Source organism: Rhipicephalus microplus, chromosome 1 (assembly GCF_043290135.1).
Source record: "Rhipicephalus microplus isolate Deutch F79 chromosome 1, USDA_Rmic, whole genome shotgun sequence".
Lineage (NCBI taxonomy): Eukaryota > Metazoa > Arthropoda > Arachnida > Ixodida > Ixodidae > Rhipicephalus > Rhipicephalus microplus.
Genome location: NC_134700.1, coordinates 63779135 through 63806840, shown reverse-complemented (window position 1 = coordinate 63806840; position 27706 = coordinate 63779135). Strand labels below are relative to the sequence as shown.

Here is a 27706-nt window from a genome sequence, read left to right as displayed (position 1 = left end):
ACCCACGTGTCGTCATTCATTTCGTGGACATGCACAGATTTTTCTTAACGCTCTCGATAGAAAATTACCGATATCTGTTCACGCCATTCCTTCGTTGATATGAATGGTCAATCGTGTTCAGTGCATTGCGTTTTACTACACTTGCTCTTAACCCGACGTGACGGCTCTGTTGTAGAAGTGCATATGTAATGTTTATATAAAATTGTAGCGCCATCACTGCATCCCTTATAGACGCTTCACGAGCATGGGGGCCTAATTGAAAAGCAGTTGCGAGACCTGTGTGGCTTTGTGGTGGAATACTTGGTTGCCACGCAAAAAGCTGCGGTTATGGTCCTGCTGGAACCCTTCCATTTTTTCTTCACATTCATCGGGTCAACGCAGCCGATGTTAGCTTCTTCTTATCACTCACACATCAAAAATACCCATGTGTGTTCTCACCGTTCCTGGGTAGGTATGAAGTGTCGATCACCTGTGGCGTATACCCGTATATCAGTGGCACATACCCGCCTGTGGGTATGTGCCACAGTCTGGCGGAAATTGCTTGACGGTGTACGCGACGGGATTGTGACAATTTTCATATCATCCTATACTCTCCTATACTGATTTTGGTTCACACCAAGTGAAGGAGGGGATGATGACCACACCTAGAAGTATGCAGCTAGATAGATAGATAGATAGATAGATAGATAGATAGATAGATAGATAGATAGATAGATAGATAGATAGATAGATAGATAGATAGATAGATAGATAGATAGATAGATAGATAGATAGATAGATAGATAGATAGATAGATAGATAGATAGATAGATAGATAGATAGATAGATAGATAGATAGATAGATAGATAGATAGATAGATAGATACCAAAGTGGTTACAGTACACAAAGAAATGCTTCGCATATACAAGATACACGTTGACTCTCCTGGAAAATGACCATAGTTTTTTCTAAGCGTCAAGGAAGGCGCGATTCTGTAAAAGAGAGTTAACGAGCATCTTTAAAAAATATGATCACCCAGGATTGAACTAAACCGTAATAGGTACCATTTTTGTTTGTTTGTTTATTGCCATGCTTCCTGGTTTATTTGAACAGCACCTTCTAGACATAACTTTGTGTAAATCCATATCTGCCGGTTTTATAGAACCTATTGCTTGGCTAGTACAACTAGGTCTTGAAAATTATATGGTCTAATGCCTCCATCTTAATATGTGTAAATTTAGCCTTACCGTTGATTTTTAAAAGCGCTTGAGTCATGAAACTCTGTTTTTTTCCAGATGTGCTTGATCGAGAATTTAGGCAAAGAATAGACCACGGCCTAAAGCAGCAAGTGAGGGAAAGGTAAGATGAGATTTAATGAACAGAAAAATGACTGCACTTTCATGGCGACCAGAGACGCTGACGCAGGCAGCTTTCCTGTAACTGCGTCCTTTCATAACCACCGAAAAGCTTTATGCAAGTGCTATACAAAATAAACGAGAATAGTTGAAATGTGGGCCAGTTGGTTCGTGATGCAGTTGAAAAATTTAGCTAATGCGCAGGACACTAGAAAGAGGCAGGCGTGTTTGCGGCTGTCTTGTCCCGTGGCTTAACAGGCTTTCTTCAAGTGTCAAGGAAAATCAGCTCGTTGGGAACCGCTACCACAAGTAAGAATACAAGAAAAAAATGAGGACAGCTGCGCCCTACTGGCGCCAATTCTTCATTATGGAAGACCTGCGCGGTGGGACAAGCAACGAGAAAAGAAGTTTAGACAAACAAGCATAGCCTAACAACTGTGTTTATCGAAGGATGAGTTCACTCTCAGCGCAGATAACATGTCCCCCTAGGGCTGACAATGAGACGGCTAAAAGCCATGAAACAAGCACGTTGAGGAGTAATAAATGAGCCAGCTAAAATCTGTTCAAAAGACACAAGAAAACGAATAAAAAAGATGAAAATACTCAGCTGGTTACGCGGCACATGGAGTAGTAAGAATAATTGTTGCCACCGTCGTAATCATTTATTGATTAATTGATATGTGGGGCTTAACGTCCCAAAACCACTATATGATTATGAGAGACGCTGTAGTGGAGAGCTCCGAAAATTTACACCACCTGTGGTTCTTTAACGTGGACTCAAATCTGAGCACACGGGCCTAAAACATTTTTGCCTCCATGTAATCACTTACTAAACGTTTCATAATCATCCAAATCCAAAAAAAGCTTCGCTCCGCGATCAGCACTCACTTCGTTGATCGGTTGACAATTGCTTTAAACAATGGGAAAAGCCTTGAAGGCACGGGCGAACTTATCCACCTCATACAGAATAGCTTTTCGTTACGTGCCTTCCTTTACCGCGCAGACAAGTTCACTGCGAACTGTGTCCGTCCCGTTGCTCAGATATCCATCGTCCCTTAGCCTGTCCACCTGCTTTTAGAGACTTTGCGTTATTTTGAGGATGTTCAGGGTTTTTCGAGCGCTGCTCACGAAGCGGCGAAAGCAATCTAAAGTTTGGCCACCTCCTTGCGATTGGATGCATAACCAAGCAGCAGTTTTCGAGCCTTTTACTGGTGATACCCATAGTCCTCGTAGAACCTAAATTCTAAATGAATATTCAAAAATTACAAGCTAAAATTATACAAAACTTCAACGGCAAACCTCAGACTTCGATCAAGCGTGCGGAATATTTCCAAAACAGACTTGGCTGTTTCTTTAGGATTTTTCTGCGTAAGAACATCAACTAATTATGGGCAAGGCGAAATACTTTAACAGGATTCACAGACGGTGTTTCGTTGCTCAATTCTCTTCACTAAGCAAAAGGTCACTCAACGTTAAAGCCACCCTGGAGTCCATGCACGTCATTTTCAACTCCGACAGCAGGCTGAAAACTTTTGAAAACCTTTATTGAATTTTTTTTAGTTTTGTAGTTTCGAACCTTTATTTAGAATCGACTGCTGTCGGAGTTGCAAATAACTCTCCGTGCGGAAAAATACCATGTTCACGGACTCCAGTGTCCACATGAGTGTCGGCCCACACCGTCGCTGGACTTGTTATAAGTAGTACGGTGACGGTGTGTGCTTCATCTGTCTCCTTATCTTCAGGTTTAACTGGTTTTTCGCACATCCGCAGAACATCAAAGAAAGGACGGAGAGAGAGCGCACACCGGCACGACAGTTTTATAGTCGACCACATTGCGAAAACTTAACAGCTTTCTTGTGAAAAGCCACAAAGAAAAAGCCGAATTAGGTCGGAAATTCAAACTCTTGGCATTCCAGCTTTACGCTATAGCATTGATTGATTGATTGATTGATTGATTGATTGATTGATTGATTGATTAATTGATTGATTGATTTCTACATACTGCAGCCTAACTTGGGATACCGCAGCAGTGGGGTTTTTTAACATCAGCACACGAACAGAAAGGCAATCCAACACTGAAATAAAAAGAAAATAAAAACAAAGAGACAAGAAAAACAGAAATAACACAATTAATAAACAAAGCGCGATTCAATATATTCAATCAAGGATTCATCAAAAAGTAATGGTTTGGTTGACTCAGGCAAACTATTCCAGTTTACAAAGCGCGATTCAATACATTCAGTCAAGAATTCACCAAAAAGTAGTGGTCTGGTTGACTCAGGCAAAGTATTCCAGTTTGTATAGTTTGCGGAAAGAAGCTGAATATAAAGAAATTAGTGCTTGGATGAAATGGTGTCACATTGAGTTTGTGGCTATTTTTTCTGGGTTTTAGTTTACTGGGAGGCAATATTCTTAAGTTATTGTGTAGAATGAGGTATTAACAAGAATAAGTAGCGACTTAGGCATTCGCGATCGCGTCGTTTGGACCGAGTTTGTAAACATAACCTATCAATCTCAGAGGATGGTAAAAAATTATAGCCGTAATGTCAGAAAATGAAACCGATAGATTTCTTTTGATCTGATTCTAGTATGTTGCTGTCAGATACTTTATGAGGGTTCCATACAGGGCATGCATATTCAAGGATGGGTCAATGAGTGCTCTATATGTGGGCAATTTAGTTGGACGTAGACCATCATTTATTATTAGACTTAGATAGCCTAGTTTCCTTAAATCTTTATTGCAAATGTATTCGATAAGTTTAGACGAAGACATGTTGGCTGTGAAGATGAAGCCTACGTACTTATAGTCGGCCACACGTTTTAGAGAGGAGTCATTGAAAGAATATTCGAACAGGGAAACAGAGTAGCGTTTACAGAAAGAAAGAGTGACTGTTTTAACAAAATTTATATTCATTTGTTAAGTGTGGCACTATCTACAAAATTGTGCAAGAGAATCACTATGTTATATATGCTCATCATTTGTATTAATTACACTGTACAGTACACAGTCGTCAGCGTAAAGGCGGATTTTGCCGGACACATAATTGGGCCAAGCATTTATGTATAGTAAGAACAAACGTGGTCCCAGAACTAAGCCCTGGGGGACTTCTGATGATACATTTACAACAGACGAGTTTGAGGAACGGAAAAAACATACTGGCGCATTCAGCCAAGTTAATGAAGGACATGACGTCTTTTAGTAAATACCGACTCTCTACCTCCGAAAACAAATAATTAAACAATGTAAGCCTAATCGGCGAGCACCTGTGACACAAATGAAACAGATTGCATGTGGCCACGCTGGTCTTTTCGGTCACACTTGTCGATGCACTGCTGGTTGAATGCACGCGGTTCACTTTTTTTCAAACAGGTGCGCGATGTTGCTCAATTTTCATTCAAAACCGTTTTTAAGTTAAAGGTACAATAAGGAATTGCATAAGGTTGATTACAAAAGTTGCAAGACAGAAAGCATGCTTCACGTTTACGTGAAATATAGCCTAGTTTAGATTTCAGCATTGGGTCCTACTAGAAAACAAAAACGGCCCATTTGTTCTATAGTTGTAGGCTTTTAAAATTTGCTTAGCATTTGTATAAGCACCAGTGGCAAGTCTTTTTTCTGTATGCTTATGAGCCGCCAGCAGCTAGCCCACCTTTGATTTTTAGTTATTTAACTTCTTTGTTTACTATTTTATTTTCGTACCGGTGATGTTCCCTGTAAAGCTTAAGAGAGTGGCGTACACTCTCTTGGGAGAGTATTTTCTCACATCATATTTTACTCTACTTTTCAGAGTGAATCACCTTTTTTCTTTAAAGCAGAGTATAATAATGGCACCAGAAAAGGTATCAGAACTCCAACTACTTCCTTTCCGTATACTTGCCAAAATATAGCTCTAGTGCTTCGCAATGCACAAGTTCCGTGCCGAAAATGCAATCCGTAGAGTTAAGTGTGAATGTAATTAGGGCATTACTGAACAAACTTACCGATAATAAGGCAATTGGACCCGACAGAATTTCACCTCGAGTCTTGAAGCAGTGTGCTGAGTCAATTTCTCTTTACCTGCACGTAATCTACACAAAGTCTTTGTCCTCCGGTGCCCTCCCAGACGACTGGCAAATTGCACATACAGTTCCTATTCATAAAAGTGGGTCCAAGAAAGCCGTAATCCACTATAGACCTATTTCACTTACGTCCTTACCCTGCAAGTTATTAGAGCATATTCTGTATAAAGAAATAATGGCACATTTATCAACAAACAACTTGCTGGCGTCTCAACAACATGGTTTTCGTAAGGGCTTATCTTGTACAACACAATTAATTGAATTTAACCATAATTTAGTATCTGAAATATATATAGACAATAGCGGACAAATCGATTGCCTTTTCTTGGACTTCCAAAAAGCTTTCGACACTGTGTCGCACTCTTTTCTTTTAAGTAAGCTTGCTGCGCTAAACATTGACCGCGAAGTTCTGGTGTGGATAGATAATTACCTTTCAGGCCGCCAACAGTGTGTAGTATTAAATGGCAAAAAAATCAAGTTTTGTAAACATCACTTCAGGGGTGCCACAGGGCTCAGTCCTAGGGCCACTTTTATTTTTAATATATATAAATGACATTTGCTCAGGAATTGATTCTAATATACGGTTGTTTGCAGATGACTGTGTCTTGTACAGAAAAATTTGAAATGAGAATGATGTCGCCCTGCTTCAAAGCGACTTATCGCGCATCCAAGAATGATGTTCAAGGTGGAAAAAAACATTATATGCCAATAATTGCATTCATGTTACTTTCACGCGTAAAAAAAACCAAGTTAGCTTCAGAGTATGTAATCTCTAATAGTATAGTAACACAAAATTCGCATTATAAATATTTAGGTGTAACTTTTTCAGCCGACTGTTCATGAAATGCACACGTTGATTCAGTTGTTGCGAAGGCCGCCAAGTCACTAAATTTATACAGCGCAGCCTGACACAAGCGCCGGCATGTTTGAAATCAACGGCGTATTCAACATACATTCGCCCTATGCTTGAATACGCCTGTGCCGTGTGGGACCCCTGGCAAAGTACTTCAATTTACAAACATGAAAAAATACAAAATAGAGCTGCAAGGTTTGTCCTAAGTCGGTACTCAAGAAATGACAGTTGCACCAATATGATTACTCTCATCGCGTCGAAAAAAACTGCGGCTAAAGCTCCTGTACCAAATATTTCACGGTAAAACCGGCATTCGAAAAGAAAAGTACCTTCACAGACCTCATTATATCTCTTCGCGAAATGATCATTGTTTCAAGATTTTAGAGTACCGTACCAGATCAAATTTGTATGCTAATTCGTTTTTTGTTCGTGCCATTAGAGAATGGAATCACTTATCAAATGAACAAGTGTGCTGTATTAATGAAGCTGTGTTTTTCTCGACATTGTAACCCCCCTGCTGCAGCGCTTTCGGGCTAAGCGGGGTAATCATTGAATAAAGAATAAAGAATAAAAAAAACTCAGCAGAGTAACATGACTCTTGCCGAAGCACAATAGCATGAGCCCAGCCAAGGCAGTAGGGGTAGACGCTAGTACAAAAAAAAAAAAAATAGTGGCCGCTGAATTCGGGTCAAAAATAGACATTGAATTGCTTTTGGCGATTTTCATCGCGCACAGGCCGTAATGATGGCTGAATACGAGCATCACAAAAAAAAGAAAAGCAAAATAGCCGAGTGAGGCTCGAACTCGCTACCTCTAGACGCACATCAGATAGCAAGCCCGACTCGCTACCCCTTCACCAGATTGAGAGATGCGACGTGAGCATAAGCGTGCGCAGAGTTTCCCTCTAAGGGGAGAGGGGTGAAGGTTCGTCGCAACACCCCCCTTGATCATGCCGATGTATGAGGCTGGCTTAGCGCCCCCCAATCTTACCCCTCCCCCCCCCCCATGCTCACCTATGTGAACGTCAGCGTTTATTTGTTAGTGTCACAAGTAATGTCGTTCATATGTCTTCATTTTCTTGTTAGCAGAATTGAGTGCCTCCGCAGTTGCAACAGCCACAAGGACGGCAGTTTATGTGCTTGGTTTGCGCTTCGCGACATCTCAACGTCCACGTCCGTCCGATAGGTTTTGTAGTAAAAAAAATAAATAGATTTGCGTAACCAAACATTCGTACAGCATTCGCCCGTCTGAACTGTGCCCTGAACAATTCATGTTACATGCCCTACTTGGACATATTTTTCGCCGTTTTTGCTCACGTCTCGCCATTGCAGTCATGGTACTTCACTGTTGCCGTAGCGTGTATTAGGCTTGCGGCAGCATCCGCGCGCGACGACCACGCGCGACGACCGACAAGCAAAGGAACAACTTTTCCTTATCGGTGAGCGCGACAGAAGGGGTGCTAACACAAGCATATTTCAATGAGCAAATCTTTTTTTAGCTTACTACACGCGAGATTATAGAGGCAGAAAAGATTTGCTCATTGAAAGATGCTTGTGTTAGCATCCCTTCTCTCGCGCTCCCCGATAAGAAAAAGTTGTTCCTTTGCTTGTCAATGTGATGTACTTATGCCTTGTCATTGTGTTTCGCGCATGACTGTTGCGACTGGTAACTGTATAAAAGCGAAGACCTTCGCAAGAAATAAATTGTTGGCAGTTCAGCGCTCTGTCTCGTCTCTTCTCCTGTCCCCTCCTGCTCTGTCATTTGTGCTGGTAAGCACTCTTTATCATGTTATGCCAACACGCCCAATCCTAGTGTCTCGTGAATATAAAACTATGAATATAATAGACATGAATAAGAAAAAAAACTATAACGGTTTAATTAGGCTTCGATCATAGCCAAATCACCAAGGTTATATTCACTTATTATTCAACTACGCAAATACGAAGCTAGAAAAGCAGATATCAAGAGTTCCAAGTACAATTCAATGCGCCGAGATTCACTGGGAGGCGCTGAAAACGCTGTTCTCTTTATTGGTCGTCTGCAATGCCACAACGAACAAATGCAGCACTCTCTACACGTTTGGTTATTAGGTAGTGGTAATTAATCACACATCGATATACAGGCGGTGTACAACCACGTTTTACTCTCTCATACCTGCAGAGTAGATGGGCGTTCCACTCTCTCAGAGATAGGTATACAGTATCCAGCATTTCTACTCTCCCTGATGCTTTGCGAGTGTAGAACGTTCCCAAGAGTAACCCAGCCTTTTTTTCCTTGCGGTGTACTCTCAACAGTTTTTAGAGTGCTTATGTAACGCTGTACTATATGGAAGAAACAGCACTTTGTCATATGATGATTGCTGCACTTTTTTTTATAGCTTCGACGCTATGCCCATTCTGGAGTCTGTGAAATAAATGATTGCATAATGAAGGAAGCGCAATTTTTGCCACGAGAATTCGGAAAACGTGGCTCACATCCTAACTAAAAAAAACACACACGTTAAGGATGATAATTTCAGCACACACGTCAACCACTTCAAACCACTTGCCACACTAGATCGTCTCATTGGGCGAAGAGGACCGGATTAGCAACCAGCGCTTTCCTGCTTTCTGGAGGCTGCCCACGGCGGGGAGTGTACTGGCTGGTGCTTGAATAAGTGGCGTTGTCGAACAATTTACTATGTTTTAGATCAAACTGGGGATTTTTTTTCTCTATAATGGCATGTAGGGGAAAGGTGAATGGGAAGACACTATGCCCCCCCTTTTTATTGTTCTAAGAAGTAGAACAAAAAAGAAAACTGCCGTTTGAGTAAGTATGCAGCACGCATTACTAAACGCCCAGCGTTTACGCTTGCTTGATGATACATTTTTTGTGTTACGTGACAAGTTATATATCAGCAAGCACCGCAACATGCCCGGAATTTCCAGTGTTCCACTCAGCCAAATGACAATTGGATATGGTTAGACTTACGATCAACAAACATAATCGATCATGTACGCGCCCTGTCCGTTTAAAAACATCTAAGCACCACTCATGTATACTTAGCTGTGTTATTTTTGCTTCATTTTACGACAAAAGCTGTTACGAGCTCACAACTCGTGTCTCGCGCAGCGCCGTAGATGTCCGCCGCCGCTGCCGGTCTCCATAACCACACCGAGCGAAATTAGCAAAAAAACGCCAGGCCAGCGCGGAAGGCGCAGCACAGTCACAGCGAAAGCTAGTAGAGCGGCCTTTCAGAGCCTTTTCAAAACAATCATTGCGTAACTGCTGCAAGCACACTTGCTTGATACCCACCAGTGCATTAATAATAAACTTCTGAGTAGCAGGCCGGCATTCGCTATGCTATGTGTCGTCATTCTTCTGAGAAGCGTGATATCTGCTAAACACTTGCAAGGAATTCCGTGCTGACTGTTCATGCAGTAAGTAGCTGACGACGATGAGTAAATATAGCTGAAGCGGGTATGCGCCACAGTTAATAGGGGAACAAGAACAAGCTTCTTTAATGGATTGGAGCATAGGATGACCCACTCGTAACGCTATTCGTATTGTGCGATGACTGCTTGTTCTTTTGCTTTTTAAAAACGCTTTATAATTCGTGTCAACGGGATTGCTTTCCCGACGTCAAGGCTGCCTAAGGCAAGTTTGCCAACAAGTTCCAAGCACCTACGTAGCTTAGTAGTAGAATAATGGGCTGGCACCCAGCGCGGACCAAGGTTCGAGCCTCACAATTTCATTGATACTAAGGTTTTTTTTTTTTTTTTTTTTTTACGGCGAAAGCTGTTACGAGATCACTACTCGGGTCACGCGCAGTTGTCCGCCGCCACTGCCGCCGCCACTGTCCGTAACTACATCAAGCGAAATTAGAAAAAACAAATCTAGCACCAAGGACACAGTGGGGTTCGAAACCCAGGAAAATCGGCTTGCTATGCAGACTTGAAGGAAAACCAGAAGGGAGACAGGACAGAGCACAGACTACTTACTGTTTATCGTCGTTTCATGAAGCCAATATATAGGCATGCTACACTGCGCTTCCACGATGCGCACAAAACCAAGGGTGCCGCAAACATAGCCGTCACAAAAAACTTCAAGTATGCCAACCACCACAATTTATATTGCGTATTGACAAAGTGTACACTCCTATTTTATCTAATTTCTTATCTTTTTATCTTTTCATTGTACCAAGCATCATCAAAGGCGTGAGCATATAAAAACGTACTCTAAAATCTTTTTAAAAACTTTTTAAATAGCACTTAGCAGCGACTAAAACAACAAAACAACATTTTTCTCCTCACCCTAAGCAGCACCATACGAACAAAAAAGATAAACCAGTACGGCGAGAGAGTCAAGAAACAAAACTTTATGAAACATTACTTAGCGTCGTATGGTAAATAAAACAAGAGAAACGACTGCACACTCATAAAAAGGTCAACAAAAGAAAAGAAGAAGAACAATGAAAAAAAAAACACCTTGCAAGGCCAGTGAGGTCTCGATACCTGGTAGTAGCCACTGATCATTTTCCGGGATTGTCTGTTGCAGACATTCACTTCCTTCGGTTTTCCAAAGCAGCTAATAAGAGACAATGCCACATATTTCACAGGCAGAATATTTGCGGACACTTGCAAAGTTCATGGTGTACACCACGAAAGAACGACACCTTACCACCCTTAGGCCAACATAACTGAAGGTGTCAACAAAAACTTTAAAACAATGTTTGTGTCTTTCACTGATCGGCACAGGGACAGGGGTGCTCGCGTAGAGGAAATGGCTCGGCTGTTCCTGCGAATGCACATCACCCCCATTTGCTTTCACGCTAGCCCTGGTTTGGGCCTATGGGTATACCAACTTCGAAAATGAGAACTGCCGCCGTGTTCTGAAGACCAAGCTTTGTGCTCGATAAGTCGATGTTCAGAAAACGCGTGATATACAGTCTGGCTCTGTTTGCTGGCTTCATTTTATTCAATTGGGAATTCCAGACTGACGCGCCGCCTACAGTATTACATTAAAGCGGCTGTATGTAAGTGCACTGTGAAACAATGAAGTGTTCTTCCGATTGACAAACTTCCCGAAATCCTAACAGTGAGCGCCTGCGGATAGCCGACTAGTCCCAGAAGCAGCATACCCAACGTCAAATAGCCGGGATGAAGGGAATGTGTAATAAGACCGTAAATCGTTCAACCAGGTTTATAGGAAAGAAGGCTGCATCATCGACGCTCCTCATAAACGAGACCCTCGTGCAACGACGGCTGCTCAAGACGCCGATATCCTCGACGCCGCGAAGTCAAGCCCCTTCAGTACTGTCAGAGAGAGAGACCGGTGTGACGACTGGAGTGCGTGCGAGCACGTCAGCAATAAAATGACGGTTAGCGGAAGGTACACTAAAGAGCCACGTTATGGCCCAGAAGCCGCGCCTGTCCTAATCAAACATGACGGCACGTTTTAACTTTGCAACAGAACACGGCTCCTGGACCACGGACGAAGGGAAAACAGTAAGTCAAGAACATTATAAAAGGTCCTAAGGATTTTAAGGAACCAGGGTGTCCACGAGGGACATTCTAGCAGCCGCTACTGAAGGCTACGTCCGAGTCGGGGCGGGAACGTGGTGGCATTCTTTTCATCGCGATAGCGATTATATGGACATTATCGGCTGTACTTTGCCGGCAGCATCGACAACCACGTCGCCGTCACTCACCGTGTTTGTATACTATCTCTGTATATCAAAACTCAAGAAAGAAACATAATCCAGAAAGACTCTGGCACGCGGAATTGAACGTGGGACCTGTGAGTACTAGGCGTTAGCCACTGAGCTACGAGGGAGCACCTACTTTAACGTTCAAACGGCAAGCTATTTATATCTATCGCTTACCTTAGTGACGGACATCTCGGGGGAACTACCGTGCTTTCAGCATTACCAGCAAGATGGCGAACGTACGTCACCACTTTGTCCCGACGCGGCGGTGCAGGCTCTCGACTCCCATGCGTATACTTTGCCCCGCGGAGCGGAGGAGTTTGGACGATCACGCGCGCGCTTATCTTGCGGTGGTCAGAATCGTGCGTCTTGGCTGGCCTTGGGCTTTTGCCGGAATGATTCTGTTGTAGTTACCGGGCACACAAAGGTGACTGCAATCATCGCACAGTCTCCGTTGGCAAAAAGCGCTTTTCAGACACAGCGAAGTAACAACTGCGACGCTTATTCGTGTTCATTTGTGCCTGTGAGTAAGTTTTGTGCGTAATTTGTCCGCGAGAAGCGAGGGGCACGTTTCAATCTGCTTTTCATTCTGCGCGTGACCTTCCCATTCGTTGCTATCGCGTTCATTACTTTACCTTTGCGGCAAAGCTGTCAATTTTTCAGGGGCGAAGTTCCTTATAGCGGATCCCGTTCGTCCCTCGCAGGCGTAGTAGTCGTAGTGTGTAACCCGTCCTACGTTTTGACCTCCAAGGTGATGCCGGTAAGAGATTTGTTCTGTGCGTTGTTGAACAATAAAAAATTTGCAGCGTGCGCATCAACTAAAAGCCGAATTCTCCCGTCTCTCATTCCGCCTTAACAGCCATTGGCATGTACACTGAGCACTATCTGACAAGAAAGGGTTGCTACGTTATACTCGCTGGGCATAACCTCCTTGGTTTTAGAAAGTTTTAGCGAGCATTTGGCCACAGTACCATGAATACAGTGAACTAGTATATACTATGAACTCGAGGTGGTTAAAGGTGGGAAGTAGACATGAAGCGCAAGCCGTAAGAAAGTGTGCATGTGCCACCTATTGTTTAGTCTTTGGAATGTCCGCTGGATGGCGGTGCATATGCGGAATATATGATGAAAAGATGCGAGATGGTGGTACTTGGAGTGTTGAATAGATGGACGAACGGACACACAGACAGATGCATGGACTCACGACGGCTGCACCGACGGATGGACGCATGGACGGACGCAGGGGCGGATGCATGGACGAACGCAGGGACGGACGCACAGATGGACGTGTGGACATACGAACAGACGCACGCACGGACGGGCGAATGGACGCACGGACGGTCACACAGAGGGACGCATGGACGAACGGCAGCAAGAACACATGGACGGACGGATGCTTCGCCCCACTCTCCATCATTCACTCCGTGGATATGCTGCCATTTTTTTCCCCTGACGATTCTATGTTCCCGACCCGCTGGGACCAAAAGCAACGTGTGGCGCTTTGTCAATGTCCGCTACGACCCGCTCTACGTGCAAGAAGTAGCATCGAGCAAACGCACGGCTGGTAATGCTTGGGGCGCTATGTCCCGTGATGGGCTAGACGTTTTGCACCGCATTCAGGAACCGCTGTCATCGGCAAAATATTGCGACATGCTCAATTACGTCATTATAATTCAAGCGTTCGGTGCACCTTTTCCTCTCGGGGACTTCCTGTTCCAGCAATACCTGTCACCTGCCCACATTGCAAAGATTGTGGAACAGATCCTTACTGGTGGGTCCCCAAAGGCGCAATCACTTGAGTTCTTGCTTTTTAATATTGTCACGGGGTCGTGACGGGGCCGAAGACAGGAGACTTTGCGTTGGAATTTAACTGTTTATTTGGGCGAACCTGTGCCCAGTAAACGGAAAGTCCGATTACAGTAGCAGTCTTGGACTGATAGCGGCGAACGGAGCGTCGGCCGTCGATCAACTACTCACAAGCGGCGAAGCGCGTCGGCATTTATACTCTTGCCATTGAATGTTCTAGCATTATCGCTGGCAGTGGCGTAGGTTCCAGAATAATCTGTACAGTTCGCAGAGTGGCCGTGATCTTATCGAATTTATCTCCTACAGTCCAGAAGCTTCTCGAAAACTGCAGGCGCGGTTTGCGCTGAGAATTCTGTAGCGTTTTGGGACGATAACAAAACTCGGGAAATGGAACGTGGCATTGCCCCCCTCTGAAAAAGGCATCGTCCCGATGCTTTAACTAAAGATGAAGGTACAACAATAATGCAAGAAAGTACAATGAATAAATTATGATACAATAATAATACAAAAAATTGGCAGCATATCAACGGAGTGAATGATGGAGAGTGGGGCGAAGCATTCGTCCGTCCATTCGTTCTTGCTTCCTTCCGTCTGTGCGACCGTCCATGCGTCCATCCGCCCGTCCGTGCGTGCGTCCGTTCATGCGTCCATTCATGCATCTGTCTGTGTGTCCGTTCGTCCATCTATTCAACACTCCAAGTACCACTATCTCGCATCTTTTCATCATATATTCCGCATATGCACCGCCATCAAGCGGACATTCCAAGGACTAAACGAAAGGTGGTACACGCACACATTCTAACAGCTTGCGCTTCGGGTCTACATCCCACCTTTAACCACCTCGAGTTCATGGTATATACTAGTTCACTGTATTCATGGCACTGCGGCCCAACACTCGCTAAACCTTTCTAAAACCAAGGAGGTTACGCCCAGCGAGTATAACGTAGCAACCTTTTCCTGGCAGATAGAGCTCAATGTACATGCCAATGGCTGCATGGGAAATGAGAGACAGGAGAATTCGGCTTTTACTTTCTTACGGCTTGCACTTCGTACCTACTTCCCACCTTTAACTACCTCGAGTTCATTCATGGTATATACTAGTTCATTGTATTCATGGCACTGCGGCTCAACGCTCGCTAAACCTTTCTAAAACTAAGGTGGTTACACCCAGCGGGTATAACGTAGCAAACCTTTCCCTTCAGATACTGCTCAATGTACATGCAATGGCTGCTAATGGGGATCGCAGCGTGCACTTTAACTAAAAGCCGAATGCTCCTGTCTCTCATACCCCATTATCAGCTATTGGCATGTACATTGAGCCCTATTTTTTGTTGTTCAACCCCGCACAGAAGAAATCTCTCACCGGCACCACCTTGGAGGTCAAAATGTTTGCAGGTCAAAGCGTAAGACTGGTTAAATACTACGACGGGACGCGGGACGAACGGGTGCCGCTATAAGGAGCTTCGCCCCTAAAACACTGTTTCAGTTTATTAGGGCGCATGAAACGGCTTGAGGTCTGCGACATGGACGACTTCAGGTCGCGATCGGCGTCGTTGAGAGTTCGTGATGTCGGCGAGCACAACCTCGTAATCAAGTGGGCCGAGACGTCGAACCACCCTGTACGGTCCGAAGTACCCTCGCAGAAGCTTTTCACTTAGTCTACGTCGGCGTATCGACGTCCATACCCAAACACGTTCACCGGGCCGGTATTCCACGAAACGTCGTCGAAGATTGTAACGGCGGCTGTCGGTCGTCTGTTGATTCTTGATACGGAGACGCGCGAGTTGTCGGGCTTCTTCAGCACGTTGAAGGTACCCACTCACATCGAGGTTTTTTTCGTCGGTGACGTTGGGTAACATGGCATCGAGCGTCGTTGCCGGGCTCCTTCCGTAGACCAATTTGTATGGAGATATCTGCATCGTCTCCTGCACAGCCATGTTCTATGCGAAGGTCACGTACGGAAGAATGGCGTCCCACGTCTTGTGTTCGACATCGACGTACGTTTACAACATGTCGGCGATCGTCTTGTTTAGCCGCTCGGTGAGGCCGTTGGTCTGTGGGCGGTACGCTGTCGTCCGGCGGCGGTTTGTCTGTCTGTATGCCAAGATCGCTTGAGTTAGGTCAGCAGTAAATGCCATTCCTCTGTCAGTGATAAGGAGCTCCGGGGCACCGTGACTTAGGACAATATTTTCGACGAAGAACTTATCTACCTCGGATGCACTGCCTTTTGGCAGGGCTTTTGTCTCGGCGTAGCGGGTGAGGTAGTCGGTAGCTACCACGATCCATTTGTTTCCGAATGCCGACGTCAGGAACGGCCCCAGTAGGTCCATACCGATCTGCTGGAAAGGTCGGTGAGGTAGTTCAATTGACTGCAGAAGTCCCGCCGGCCTTGTCGGTGGTGTCTTGCGTCGTTGACAGTCCCGGCATGTCCTCACATAACGAGTGACGTCGGTGGTAAGACGTGGCCAATAGTACCTTACTTGTATCCACGCGAGCGTGCGAGAAACACCGAGGTGGCCTGCTGTCGGATCGTCGTGCAGGGCCTGCAGGAGTTCTGGTCGCAGAGCTGAAGGCACCACAAGGAGGTACTTGGCTCGAAGCGGTGAAAAGTTTTTCTTTTGGAAAAGACCGTTTCGCAGGAAGAACGACGCAAGTGCGCTCTTGAATACTTTCGGGACTTCGGCGGTCCTGCCTTCGAGGTATTCTATTAGGGCCTTATGTTCCGGGCCGGCCCGCTGTCGTTCAGCGAAGTCGTCGGTAGTTATCGTTCCCAAGAAGTAGTCGTCATCAGGGTCGTCGGGTGGTGGTTGGTCGACAGGCGCAAGAAAGAGACAGTCGGCGTCGGAGTGCTTCTTGCTGGGCTTGTAAATGACAGTAATGTCATATTCTTGAAGTCTCAGGCTCCATCGTGCGAGGCGACCTGAAAGGTCCTTCAAGGTGGCTAGCCAACACAAGGCGTGGTGGTCGCTCACAACTTTGAAGGGCCTGCCGTAGAGGTAGGGGCGAAATTTCGACGTAGCCCAGATGATGACGAGGCACTCCTTTTCTGTTGTGGAATAATTGGCTTCTGCTTTGGATAGCGATCGGCTGGCGTAACTAATAACTCTTTCAAGTCCGTCAGACCTCTGCACAAAAACGGCGCCAAGACTTACGCTGCTTGCGTCAGTATGTATTTCTGTCTCGGCGAATTTGTCGAAACGGGCAAGTAACGGAGGCGTCTGGAGGCGATGTTTAAGCTCCTGGAAAGCGTGTTCCTGCGGCGTTTCCCTCTTGAACTCCACGTCGGCCTTGGTAAGGTTAGTGAGAGGATCAGCGATGCGGGCGAAGTTTTTCACGAACCGCTTATAATAGGCGCACAGGCCCAGAAATCGGTCCACCGCCTTCCTGTCAGTGGGCGGCGGGAAGTGGGCGATGGCGGCTGTTTTCCGTGGATCGGGACGAACTCCAAACTTGCTAATCACGTGCCCCAGAAACAAGAGCTCCTCGTACGCAAATCTGCACTTTTTTGGCTTCAGTGTGAAACCGGACATCTTGATGGCTTGAAGTACAGCTTCATGGCGCCGAAGACGCTCGTCAAAACTCGAGGAAATCACGACGACGTCGTCCAAGTACACAAGGCAAGTCTGCCACCTCAATCCTGCCAGTACTGTATCCATAACGCGTTGAAAAGTTGCAGGCGCTGAGCAAAGACCGAAAAGCATCACCTTAAACTCCAAGAGGCCGCCCGGTGTTATAAACGCCGTCTTCTCTCGGTCTTTTTCGTCGACTTCGATTTGTCAATAGCCAGTCTTGAGGTTCATTGACGAAAAGTACTTGACGTTATGGAGCCGATCAAGTGTATCGTCTATTCCTGGGAGAGGATACACGTCCTTTCTTGTGATTTTGTTCAGGCGGCGATAATCGACACAGAAGCGTAGGGTCCCATCCTTTTTCTTCACTAACACCACGGGAGATGCCCATGGACTCTTGGACGGCTAGATAATATCATCCCGCAGCATTTCATCAACTTGTCTCTTCATGGCCTCACGTTCTCGCGTCGAAACCCTGTACGGACTCTGACGGAGTGGTCTGGCATTTTCTTCGGTTATGATGCGATGTTTCGTGATTGGGGTCTACCGAATTTTCGATGACGACGAAAAGCAATCTTCGTATTGCAGGAGCAGGGCCTTGAGCTGTTCTTGCTTATGGTTCGAAAGTCTGGGATTGACATCGAAAGCTATGGGAGAGGCTTGGGTCCTCTGAGCAGGTTCCGCAGAATCGGCGAGGGCGAAAGCACTGGTGGCTTCCACAATTTCTTCGATGTATGCGACCGTTGTTCCTTTGTTCACATGTTTGTACTCATTGCTGAAATTCGTGAGCATAACCGTTGCTTTGCCTCCCCGCACCTCTGAAATTCCTCTTGCGACGCAAATATTTCGGGTGACCAACAGATGCTGACTGCCTTCAACGACGCCTTCCAAGTCAGGTGATTTAGGAGCGCCGACTGAAATAATGACGCTTGAGCGAGGCGGAATGGTGACTTGTTCTTCCAGCACATTCAAGGCATGGTTTCCTGACGGCGTGCGCGGCGGTAGTGCTTCTTCTGTGGATAACGTTATCGACTTTGTTTTTAGGTTGATGACAGCACCATGGAGGCATAAGAAGTCCAAGCCAAGGATGACACCTCTCGAGCAACGCTGTAGGACTACGAAGTCTGTAGGATAAATACGGCCGATAATGGTGAATCTCGCTGTGCAGATTCCTGCAGGCGTTACGAGATGACCTCCGCCTGTGCGGATTTCAGGGCCTTCCCAAGCTGCCCTAACTTTCTTCAACTTCGCGGCGAACGACACACTGGTGACGGAATAGTCGGCTCCAGTATCGACGAGAGTGGTCACACTGTGGCCGTCGATAAGAACGTCGAGGTCGCTAGTTCACCATCTCGCATTACAGTTAGGGCGTTGCGTCGTGTCACGGCTGCGTCGGCTTGTTTCGTTGCTTCCATGTTGCGTCGTCAGGTCAACTTCGGTAAAAGAGGTTTCGCCGTCAGGGCTTTGCCTGGTTGGCGTTGTATTCGGAAAGCTGCATCGCGGCATCTTCGTCGTCGGAGGATCTTCGGCAGTTCGTCGCACAGCAACCGCACCTCCATCGGTTGCTGCCCTTAGTTTTCCGTATACGGGCAAGGAGACCGGCCCCGCGTTGGGCCAGAGTACTGCCGGTGGTGCGGTGACATGCGACGGCTGGGCGACGTTGAACGGGAAGGACTTCGTGGTGTCCACTGAGTTTCTGCCAGGTAGTCGGCGATGTCACGTGGCCGTTCTCCTGGCTGTGGACGCGTTGCATTGACGGCGAAGCCACGCAGTTCCATCTGTTGGTACTGGCAACGGCGGTATGTGTGTCCGGCCTCGCCGAAGTGGTAGCAGAGCGGGCGGTGGTCAGGGGTGCGCCTGACGTCAGTCTTCCTCGGCGCACTGCGCTGTGCCGCTGACGAACGGTAGGACGTCGCTGGTTGTGGTGGCGGCGATGTCGTCTGGCAACGGAAGTGCGATGGGGCAGCGTTTTGGCGTGCGCGTGGCGGCTTGCTGCAGCAGCATAGCTCATGGCTTGCAGCTGAGGCTCTTGAGGCTGAGAAACGCCCAGCGATTGCTGGATCTCCTGGCGTACGACGTCCGCAATAGATTCCACGTGAGGGTGCGCTGAAGGAAGTATTTTCGCAGCTCTTCTTGCACGATCGCTCGGATCGTCTCACGCAAGTCAGTGGTTCCAAGCGCTTGATTGCTGGCGTAGCTTGTAGACGAGAAGCTACGGTTATATTGCCGCGTGCGCATCTCGAGCATCTTCTCTATTGTAGATGCTTCTGAAATGATTTTGGCAACAGTCTTTGGCGGATTTCTGATCAACCCGGCAAAGAGTTCCTGCTTTACTCCTCGCATGAGCAGACGGACCTTCTTCACCTCGGACATGTCGGAGTCAGCGAGGCGGAAAAGTTTAATTATATCTTCCGTGAATAGCGCCACGTTTTCGTTTGGCATCTGCATGCGGGTTTCGAGAAGAGCTGCGGCCTTCTCCTTGCACACCACACTTGCGAAAGTAGTGAAGAACCTGGCGCAAAAGACGTCCCACGTTGTAAGGCTTCGCTCTTGATTCTCGAACCAGGTCCGAGCAGCATCTTCTAAGGCGAAATACACTTGCCGGAGCTTGTCATTGTCTGTCCAGTCATTGAAGGCGGCGACGCGGTCGAACCTTTCGATCCAGCTTTCCGGGTCTTCCAGTGGCATTATACATTATATTTTTTACATTTTACGTTTTGGTAAAATTATATTATACATTTTGGTAAAATTCTTGGAGGCGTCTGTGCCAGTGAAATTTCACTAATGTTACTGAGCTTCAAACACCTTACAGAGAATTTTTACTTGACATGTAAATCAAATTTGGTACATAAAAAAAGCGATACTTTTAAAAAAAACTTTTTTTCCACAAACACGCCCAAGCAACATTTCGGGAAGTTCAGAAGGCAGCCACATGACCAAAAAATTATTCCTGTAATAAATATTGTTACGGAAAAGAAGACAATGACAACAATGACAACAGCTTGTCAGCGTCTCCCTCTGTAGCTCCACCCACTACATACCTGACGATGCCCACCCCCCGTGATCCAGGTACATTCTCCGCACAACCTGGGCTCGACGTCGACTACTGGCTCCGTGTGTACGAGCGTGTTAGCCACACACACCGATGGGACCCTACCATGATGCTCGCCAACGTAATATTCTACTTGGACGGCACCCCACGGGTCTGGTTCGACGCCCATGAGACCGAGCTCACCAGCTGGGATACCTTCAAGGAGCGACTACGCGACATCTTTGGGGACCCGTCCGGTCGCCAAATGGAAGCGCGAAAAGAACTCGCCACTCGTGTGCAGTCGTCAACAGAGTCGTATGTCTCGTACATACAGGATGTCCTCGCGTTGTGCCGAAAAGTCGACGAGCAAATGACAAAGAGTGACAAGGTAGGCCACATACTTAAGGGCATCGCGGACGACGCCTTCAATTTGCTCGTCTACAATAACGTCACAACCGTAGATACGACTATCAAGGAATGCCGTCGCTTCGAAATGACCAAAAGCCGCCGTGTTCTGCCTCAGTTTACGCGGCTACCAAACACGGCTGTTACATCCACTTGCACCGATCTCGGTGCCGCACCACCCATGCAGGACAGCGTGACACGAATAGTTCGACGGGAGCTTGAGGCGTCAAGTCCGGCACCATTTCCTCCACATCCGCTCAATCATGGCGCCGCAGAAACGCCTCCGCCGGTCTCCGTTATTCAAGCCGTCGTGAGGCAGGAAATTGCAAAGCTTGGTTTTCCTGTGGCCTGCTCTGTGTCCCGACCCGTCTCCAGACCAATGACAACAAATGCACCACATTTTATTCCGCGATCCCGCAATCCGGCGGAATGGAGAACTGCAGACGACAAGCCGATCTGCTTCCGCTGCCACCGAGTTGGCCATATCTCCCGCTACTGCCACAGCACTTGGACGCCCTCAAACTGGAGTCAATTTTCCTCTAATCGACCGTACGAGGACTCCCGTCGGTATTCGCCCAGTCGTGTGTACCTTTCTTCCGACATCCCCAACAGCCGCTCCACTGCTCGTTCGCCGCCACCTCAACGTCGCCGTTCCCCATCGCCCCAACCACGCCGCTATCCGTCGCCGGTCAACTGTGGATCCTCTCGGACGGAAAACTAGATCATGCAGCTCCGGGAGGTAGTGCTGCATCGCTTGCGAATGATCCAAATCCTCCATTGACGCTCCCCACTGATACGAACTTGATTGAGGTGTATGTGGACGGTATTTCCTTGACGGCGTTAGTCGATACCGGAGCTCAAGTGTCTATAATGAGTGCTCATCTGTGTCGCCTGCTCAAAAAAGTCCTCACGCCTGCAGCAACTAAAGCCCTCCGTGTCGCTGATGGTGGAACTGTGGCCATCACTGGAATGTGTACCGCTCGTGTTAGTATTGCCGGCCGCCATGTTCCCATTTTATTTACGGTGCTTGAAAATTGCCCCCACGACCTAATCTTCGGCAAGGACTTCCTATCGACGCATTCTGCCCTCATCGATTGTGCCGCCGGTACTCTCTGCCTAGAACTTCCTCTTCTCTCGGATTCTGACCCTGAACTCCAGAACAGCTTGTGCACCACTGACTTCTTCCGGATACCGCCTAAAGCTCTCACATTCATCGAATTGGCAACACCCTCTCCCGTGCTTGACGGTGATTATATCGTGACGCCGATTACTGATGTTCTCCTGGCGCGTGACATTACTGTCCCACACTCTGTCGTAAGCATGGCCTCTAACCGAACATATTTACCTGTTATCAATTTCGGTTTCATAAAACAAGTGCTACCCCAAGGAATTTCGGTCGCCACACTAAGGCCCTTAATTGACGACCACGTCACCTGTTTTACGGCAGACGTATGTCCCGAGCACCCACATGACTCACAGGATGTCACGTGCCTCGATGCGACCTTACGCTCCATGATCGCCCCGGACCTCAACCCTGAGAAGTCAACCGCGCTATGCCGCCTTCTGGCTTCATACCGCGACATATTCGACGTCGACCACCGTCCACTCGGCCAGACTTCACTCGTCAAGCACCGCATTAACACAGGTGATTCTCATCCCATTCATCGGCGACCATACCGGGTGTCTGCCACCGAGCGTAAAATAATGCAACAAGAAGTCACCAAGATGTTAGCCAAAGGAATTATTGAACCCTCTTCGAGCCCATGGGCGTCCCCCGTTGTGCTCGTTAAAAAGAAAGATGGCACGTGGCGCTTCTGCGTGGATTACCGTCATCTGAATAGAATCACGAAAAAGGACGTTTACCCTTTACCCCGCACCTCCACCAAATATGTTACGGAAAAGAAGAGACGCCGTAACGACGAGGCTGGGGATTAGATATATTCCAAACCAGCGGTAATGGCGTGCCCGGTTCACCAGCGATCGAGCGGAGACAACCCTTCGTCTTCCTCGTCAGGCACACACGCGCGTCGCCCCCTAGAATATCAGTATACATGCATGTAGCATATTCTACTGTTTTACTGTTTTCAATGCATTAAATCAGCACAATGTTTTTCGTATACATTTGAGATGGTCGCCATATTAGCTGGGATGTTTGGCATGGAATGCCAGAGCTATACTCTGGGACTGTGACAATGAATGGAAGGCTACAGAAACAAAGCTGGCGTGTGCCACTGCTGAAGAGAGTATTCTCACAAATGCGTCTGTTTTCCACGTGAAGATAATAAAAACAATATAACTTTATTTTCTAAGGAATCCTGTACAGAAATGACACTGCACGAACCAAGGAGATAATAATATTTGTTTTGATTCATGGATTGTCAGTTCACGTTTTTGAACGTCTGAAAACGTTGCACGTTTTTGGTGCATCTCACAGTCAAATGGCGTCTTCGTCTAAAGGTGGGTGCTCGTCGTCCTCCAGCTATTCCGACGACTCGCCGAAGGAGCTTGTGTCACATTTCACTTACCAATAGCTCTGTAAGCAGACGTAGCAAATTCTGTGCAGAGGTATTATTCCAACACGGCCGGCATTCAAAAAGCGACTGTAGCTGGACAAAGCGGACGAGTACATGTGTGGTAGCTTCGCCCCCGTAGCTTTCCCTTCATTGCCACAGAAAGTTGTCCCCGAGTATATTTCACAGCCCCATAAGAAAACAGAAAAAATAAATGCAAAACAGAAAATGCCCACACCTCCACGAAGGGAACGTGAGGAAATATGCGAACGCATTGCGCAGCGTCCATAACGGCGTTTCACACGTGAGATGCCAGGGTAAGAAGAATTATGTTTACTTTTTTATTCTACACCGTGCAGCCAATAGCGCCTTTCGCTGCTCAAGTAGTTCGCCAGCTCTAGTGGCTAGCGTGCACGATTAAAGATACTATGAAGTGAACAAAACAAATAGCGTTCTCGGCTCGGCATTTCACAGCGGCGTCTCGAGCACACATTTCTGGGTCTTCTTGACAGGCGCCCAGTCAACGAACGGTCGAGAGTGAGGCGCGAGAGGACGGGAAAGTGGGGTGCAGAGAAGAGAGAGAGCGAACGGCAAGAGAAAGAGCGGTTATGCGCTGCACCTACTCTACCCTACACTCTCTCGTACCACATGCTCCGGTGGCTAGGGGCGAGGATAAGCGCGCCCGCCCGCAGCTGTTGCTACGAGAGAGAACGGTGGACGGATCCCAACGAACGCCTGGCATTAGCCTGACTAAGAAATGCATTCGCATTTAAAAGTAGGAGCAGCAGCAGCATCGCTTCAACAATAGATATACAGTACCTCACGGGTAGCGCACGACAACCACGCACACGTATTGTAGTTATGACTTGATACATATATAAACTGGAGATTGAAATGAAATTATTACACTGCGTACAAAAACAAACATAACGCGATTGTAATCGAGAAACAGAATATAAAGCACATAATACGCTTGAAATCAGCGATCAAAATTTAAGACAAAAAGTTCTTGTAAATAAAGAAGCGCGAGGGCGAGAGCAAGAATGTGTGGATGATGTGCATTCGCATGATCAGGAAAAGACACTCCTGATAAAACGAAGGTATCCCAAGATTGCAGCTGTTGTGCAAGCCGGCAGTGCGCTCAGCCACGCGCTCGCGTGGTGTAGGCAATACTGAGCGCGATAGTACAGTGCTCGGCTATTGAAACGTGAATCTCACAGCGCGTGGCTGCTCTCAGCGAGGGTGATGGAGAAAGGCGTTCGTGGGGCATGGTCACAGCATCCGGTTGGTAGTCTGTGGTTCATGTGACGCCGCCAGAGCACTGCTTGCTTAGGCTTGGTACACTGCTCTCATTTGCCACGACACGCTAAGCGCGTGCGCGGGTGGCGAAGATTCTTAGCGCTCCATCGACGACTCCAATAACCACAGGCTGAAAGGTGTCCACCGGATGCAGCCACCTCGCGTCATGAATGCGCACACCATCACTATTACCACGAGCACCCAGGCATTCTGAGGACCGGCCAGTAGAACTTGCAGCTGGGCGAGCTGGTTCCTACTTCAAGGTAAACTGGTGTGCGCAAATAAAGACTATGACAATATAAGTCATTTCAAAGTTCGCGCCGATCCCTGTCTGGTCTTTATGTATCCTTACCTTTAATTGTTCTCGCCCAGGTTACGTTGAAGTACCACGTTTCAGTTGTTTCCTTCCAGGGAACATCAGAGCGCATGAAGGTGGCTCGGCTCGACCACGAGCTGGCGGCTGCAACAACTTAAGTGCCGGCACAGTGGACGCTGTCTTTCGCCAACCGCTTCCGCCTGCTCCCATGGATCATGTCTCGCTTCCAAACACCACGAAGCAAACCGCCTTCTTGAAGATAGTGCACCGCGCAAGATTACCTGAGTGGATTTCGTGCTCAAGAGTTGTGCTGTCCACAATATTCTTATGCCCGCGTAGCCCTCGCCGATCAGTGTCCCGTATTCGAACTCTTCCGACTGTCTCTGCATCCTTCCTGTCCATTCTCTCTACCTTTTTGTTGCTCGTGCTGGGCCGAATGCTCTCACTCCTTCATCTATCAACTTTTCTTTTATCCCCTTCTCGCACCCCTTCAAAACCCTGCACCGTGATCTCTATATAGCGGCAGAAATTACGTGAGCCCGCCCCCCCCCCCCCCGCTTTCTTGCTTCTGACTACCACCACCAGCATGCACGGAGTGCGCTGCGCCTACGCAAAAATCCTAAGTCATCATGATCACCCCCGCTGGCCGCGGTAGCACCAAGCGGCCACCGCGCGCTCCAATGTTCCCCTTAACAATGGAAAGCGGCGTACGTCTTTGTACCACGACTGACGCTGTTCTCACATTCCTTTTGCACGGCCACTTCTGTCAAAAATTGCAACAAAGATACCTTAGAGCTCGAAAAGAACCTTTATGACAATCACATACATTTGTTCTCGTGCACTACAGCATTGCTTATTCTTCGCACACAACTGCACCCAAGAGTACCACGACTCTTGACGAGTGTGTGCGGCGTAAAACATTTCACCGACTACCTGGCACGACAACTAAATGGCGGACGACGTTGAGCGTGCATTTTTTTAGAGCATTCTTCTTTTCAACAGCGATACGAGGAGCCGCACAAATCAGAAACAAAGGCGATCTCGGTGGGAGGAGAAGCGTTCACCAAGTATATCGTCGGTGTCAACGCATCCTAATAGTGAGCGCCCGGTTTCTCGGGATACAGGAAGTAGACAGTGACGGAGCCACACGAAGTCTGCACCTCCTCGCTGTGTCGAATCATGAACAGGGATCCCAGGCCATACGCCAGAGTTGGTATACCTGCACGATACTACACGTCATTCTCTGCATCTAGGCACACTACAAAACCAGTCTTTGATTAACTGCCACACCAAGTTACTTAGCGGACCATGATCTGAGCACAACAAATGAGTGCTGGGTTGCTTAAAGTGTTAAAGACGTTGAATCAAAAGAAGTTTGCAGAGTCGCAAGGCAAACAAAAAGTTCGGGAGCCATTTTGCTTTATTAAAGGAGCACTGACATCAAATTTCAAGATCGAGATGTGCCCATCATCAGATCACTTGTTATGCTTAGGTGATCTTGGCCAAATTTGAACGGCGTCGGTCGCGTCGAAGTTATTTTATTTTGAGGTTCAACAGCGTAAAAAGTGAAAGAGAAAAAATACATCAACACTACCCTATGTGTTCAGTGCGATACATTTCATAAATGCCATCCTGAGTGACGTACGCTAGTAACGATGACGCCGACGATCTCTGAGTGTGTTTGGAGCCAACTCCAAACCATGCTCTCACTAGGCTCTCCTTGCTGTGTTGAAGCGTGCGTGCCATTCATCGTGTCGCATCGACTGATTTGCGTTGTGCTCCACTGCGTGTGAGTACAATCGTTCAGAGCCACAATGCGTGCCAGAATGTTGGGGAACCGCTGCGTAGTGAGAACCTGCACGTCGAGACGCAAAAAAAGCGGGGACTGCTTGGCGTTTCAAGCATTTCCAAGCCACGAACCTTAACGCAACCTGTGGGTTGACTTCGTACGAGGCAATGGACAGAGGGACTGGACAGCTGTGAAGAACAGCCGTATTTGCTCCCTTCACTTTGCGGCGAGCTGCTACAGGGTAAATCCTGTGCTGGCGAACCAGTTGGGTTTGCTGGCAGTACGAGACCTCAAATCGAAGTCGGGGCTATTCCTACCGTGTGACCTGCTGCAGCTGAAAGCAGCGATTCATTTGCCGACCGTCCACGACATGAGGTGCGTAGTTGGTGTTCGTGAGCTCCGACAGTACGGCCGGGACTGATAAATACGTTGCATTTAATGCGGAGCTTGTCAAGCAAGGATCGTCGCGAATCGCGGCGATTCCCAATTCCAAGTCGCTGTCATTATCACTTGCCGATGTTGACCGCGAGGACTGCGAGGACGACGATTTTGGGGACAGAGGCACGTCTACGCCTTCAGAGACACAGCTGTACTGACTGTACGTGCGCTCCTAGCAGACGAAACGTCAGTGTGACGTCACCATTTTTCGTGAAAGTGGCATCAGCTGTGCAGCGGCCTCGAAGTGACCACGAGGTAGCGCTGCCAGCACTACAATTTGGCGGGCTTCCCACCCACTTTTAACCGCGTTCGATAGCGAATATAATAATCAATATTACAGATACTCATTCACCACCCATATGCGTTTTAGGTCGCGAATCGTTACTAGGGGGTCGATAGATACTCGTTGAGGCAAAAATCTTGACATCAGTAAATTTGATGTCAGTGCTCCTTTAACACAGGCGACAAGTGAAGATGAGCGGCGGCAGCACTGCAAGTTTCGCACCAGCGCATACAGCTGCAGCTGTTCAACTTACGTCAGGAGGCATGCAGCTGTCAAGGAGGTTATACTAAAACTTCTGGAGTGGCGGTTCCGCATAACCGCCCATGT

The 27706-nt window shown here is 47.3% G+C and overlaps 1 protein-coding gene across 4 annotated transcripts in view; it reads right to left on the bottom strand.

Moving 5' to 3' along the window:
* The window catches only part of LOC119177992 (uncharacterized protein C15orf61), a 274591-nt gene that overhangs the window by 27186 nt on the left and 219699 nt on the right, over positions 1–27706 (bottom strand). For 2 of the 4 annotated variants that reach the window (XM_075873433.1, XM_075873394.1), the window contains one exon: positions 25659–26088. The exons of the other annotated variants lie outside the window; for them this stretch is intronic. In XM_075873433.1, the coding sequence (XP_075729548.1) occupies positions 25961–26088 (128 nt within the window). In that variant the 3' untranslated portion in view covers positions 25659–25960. Of the gene's footprint in view, positions 1–25658; positions 26089–27706 lie in introns of those variants that run through there. 4 annotated transcript variants of the gene reach the window in all.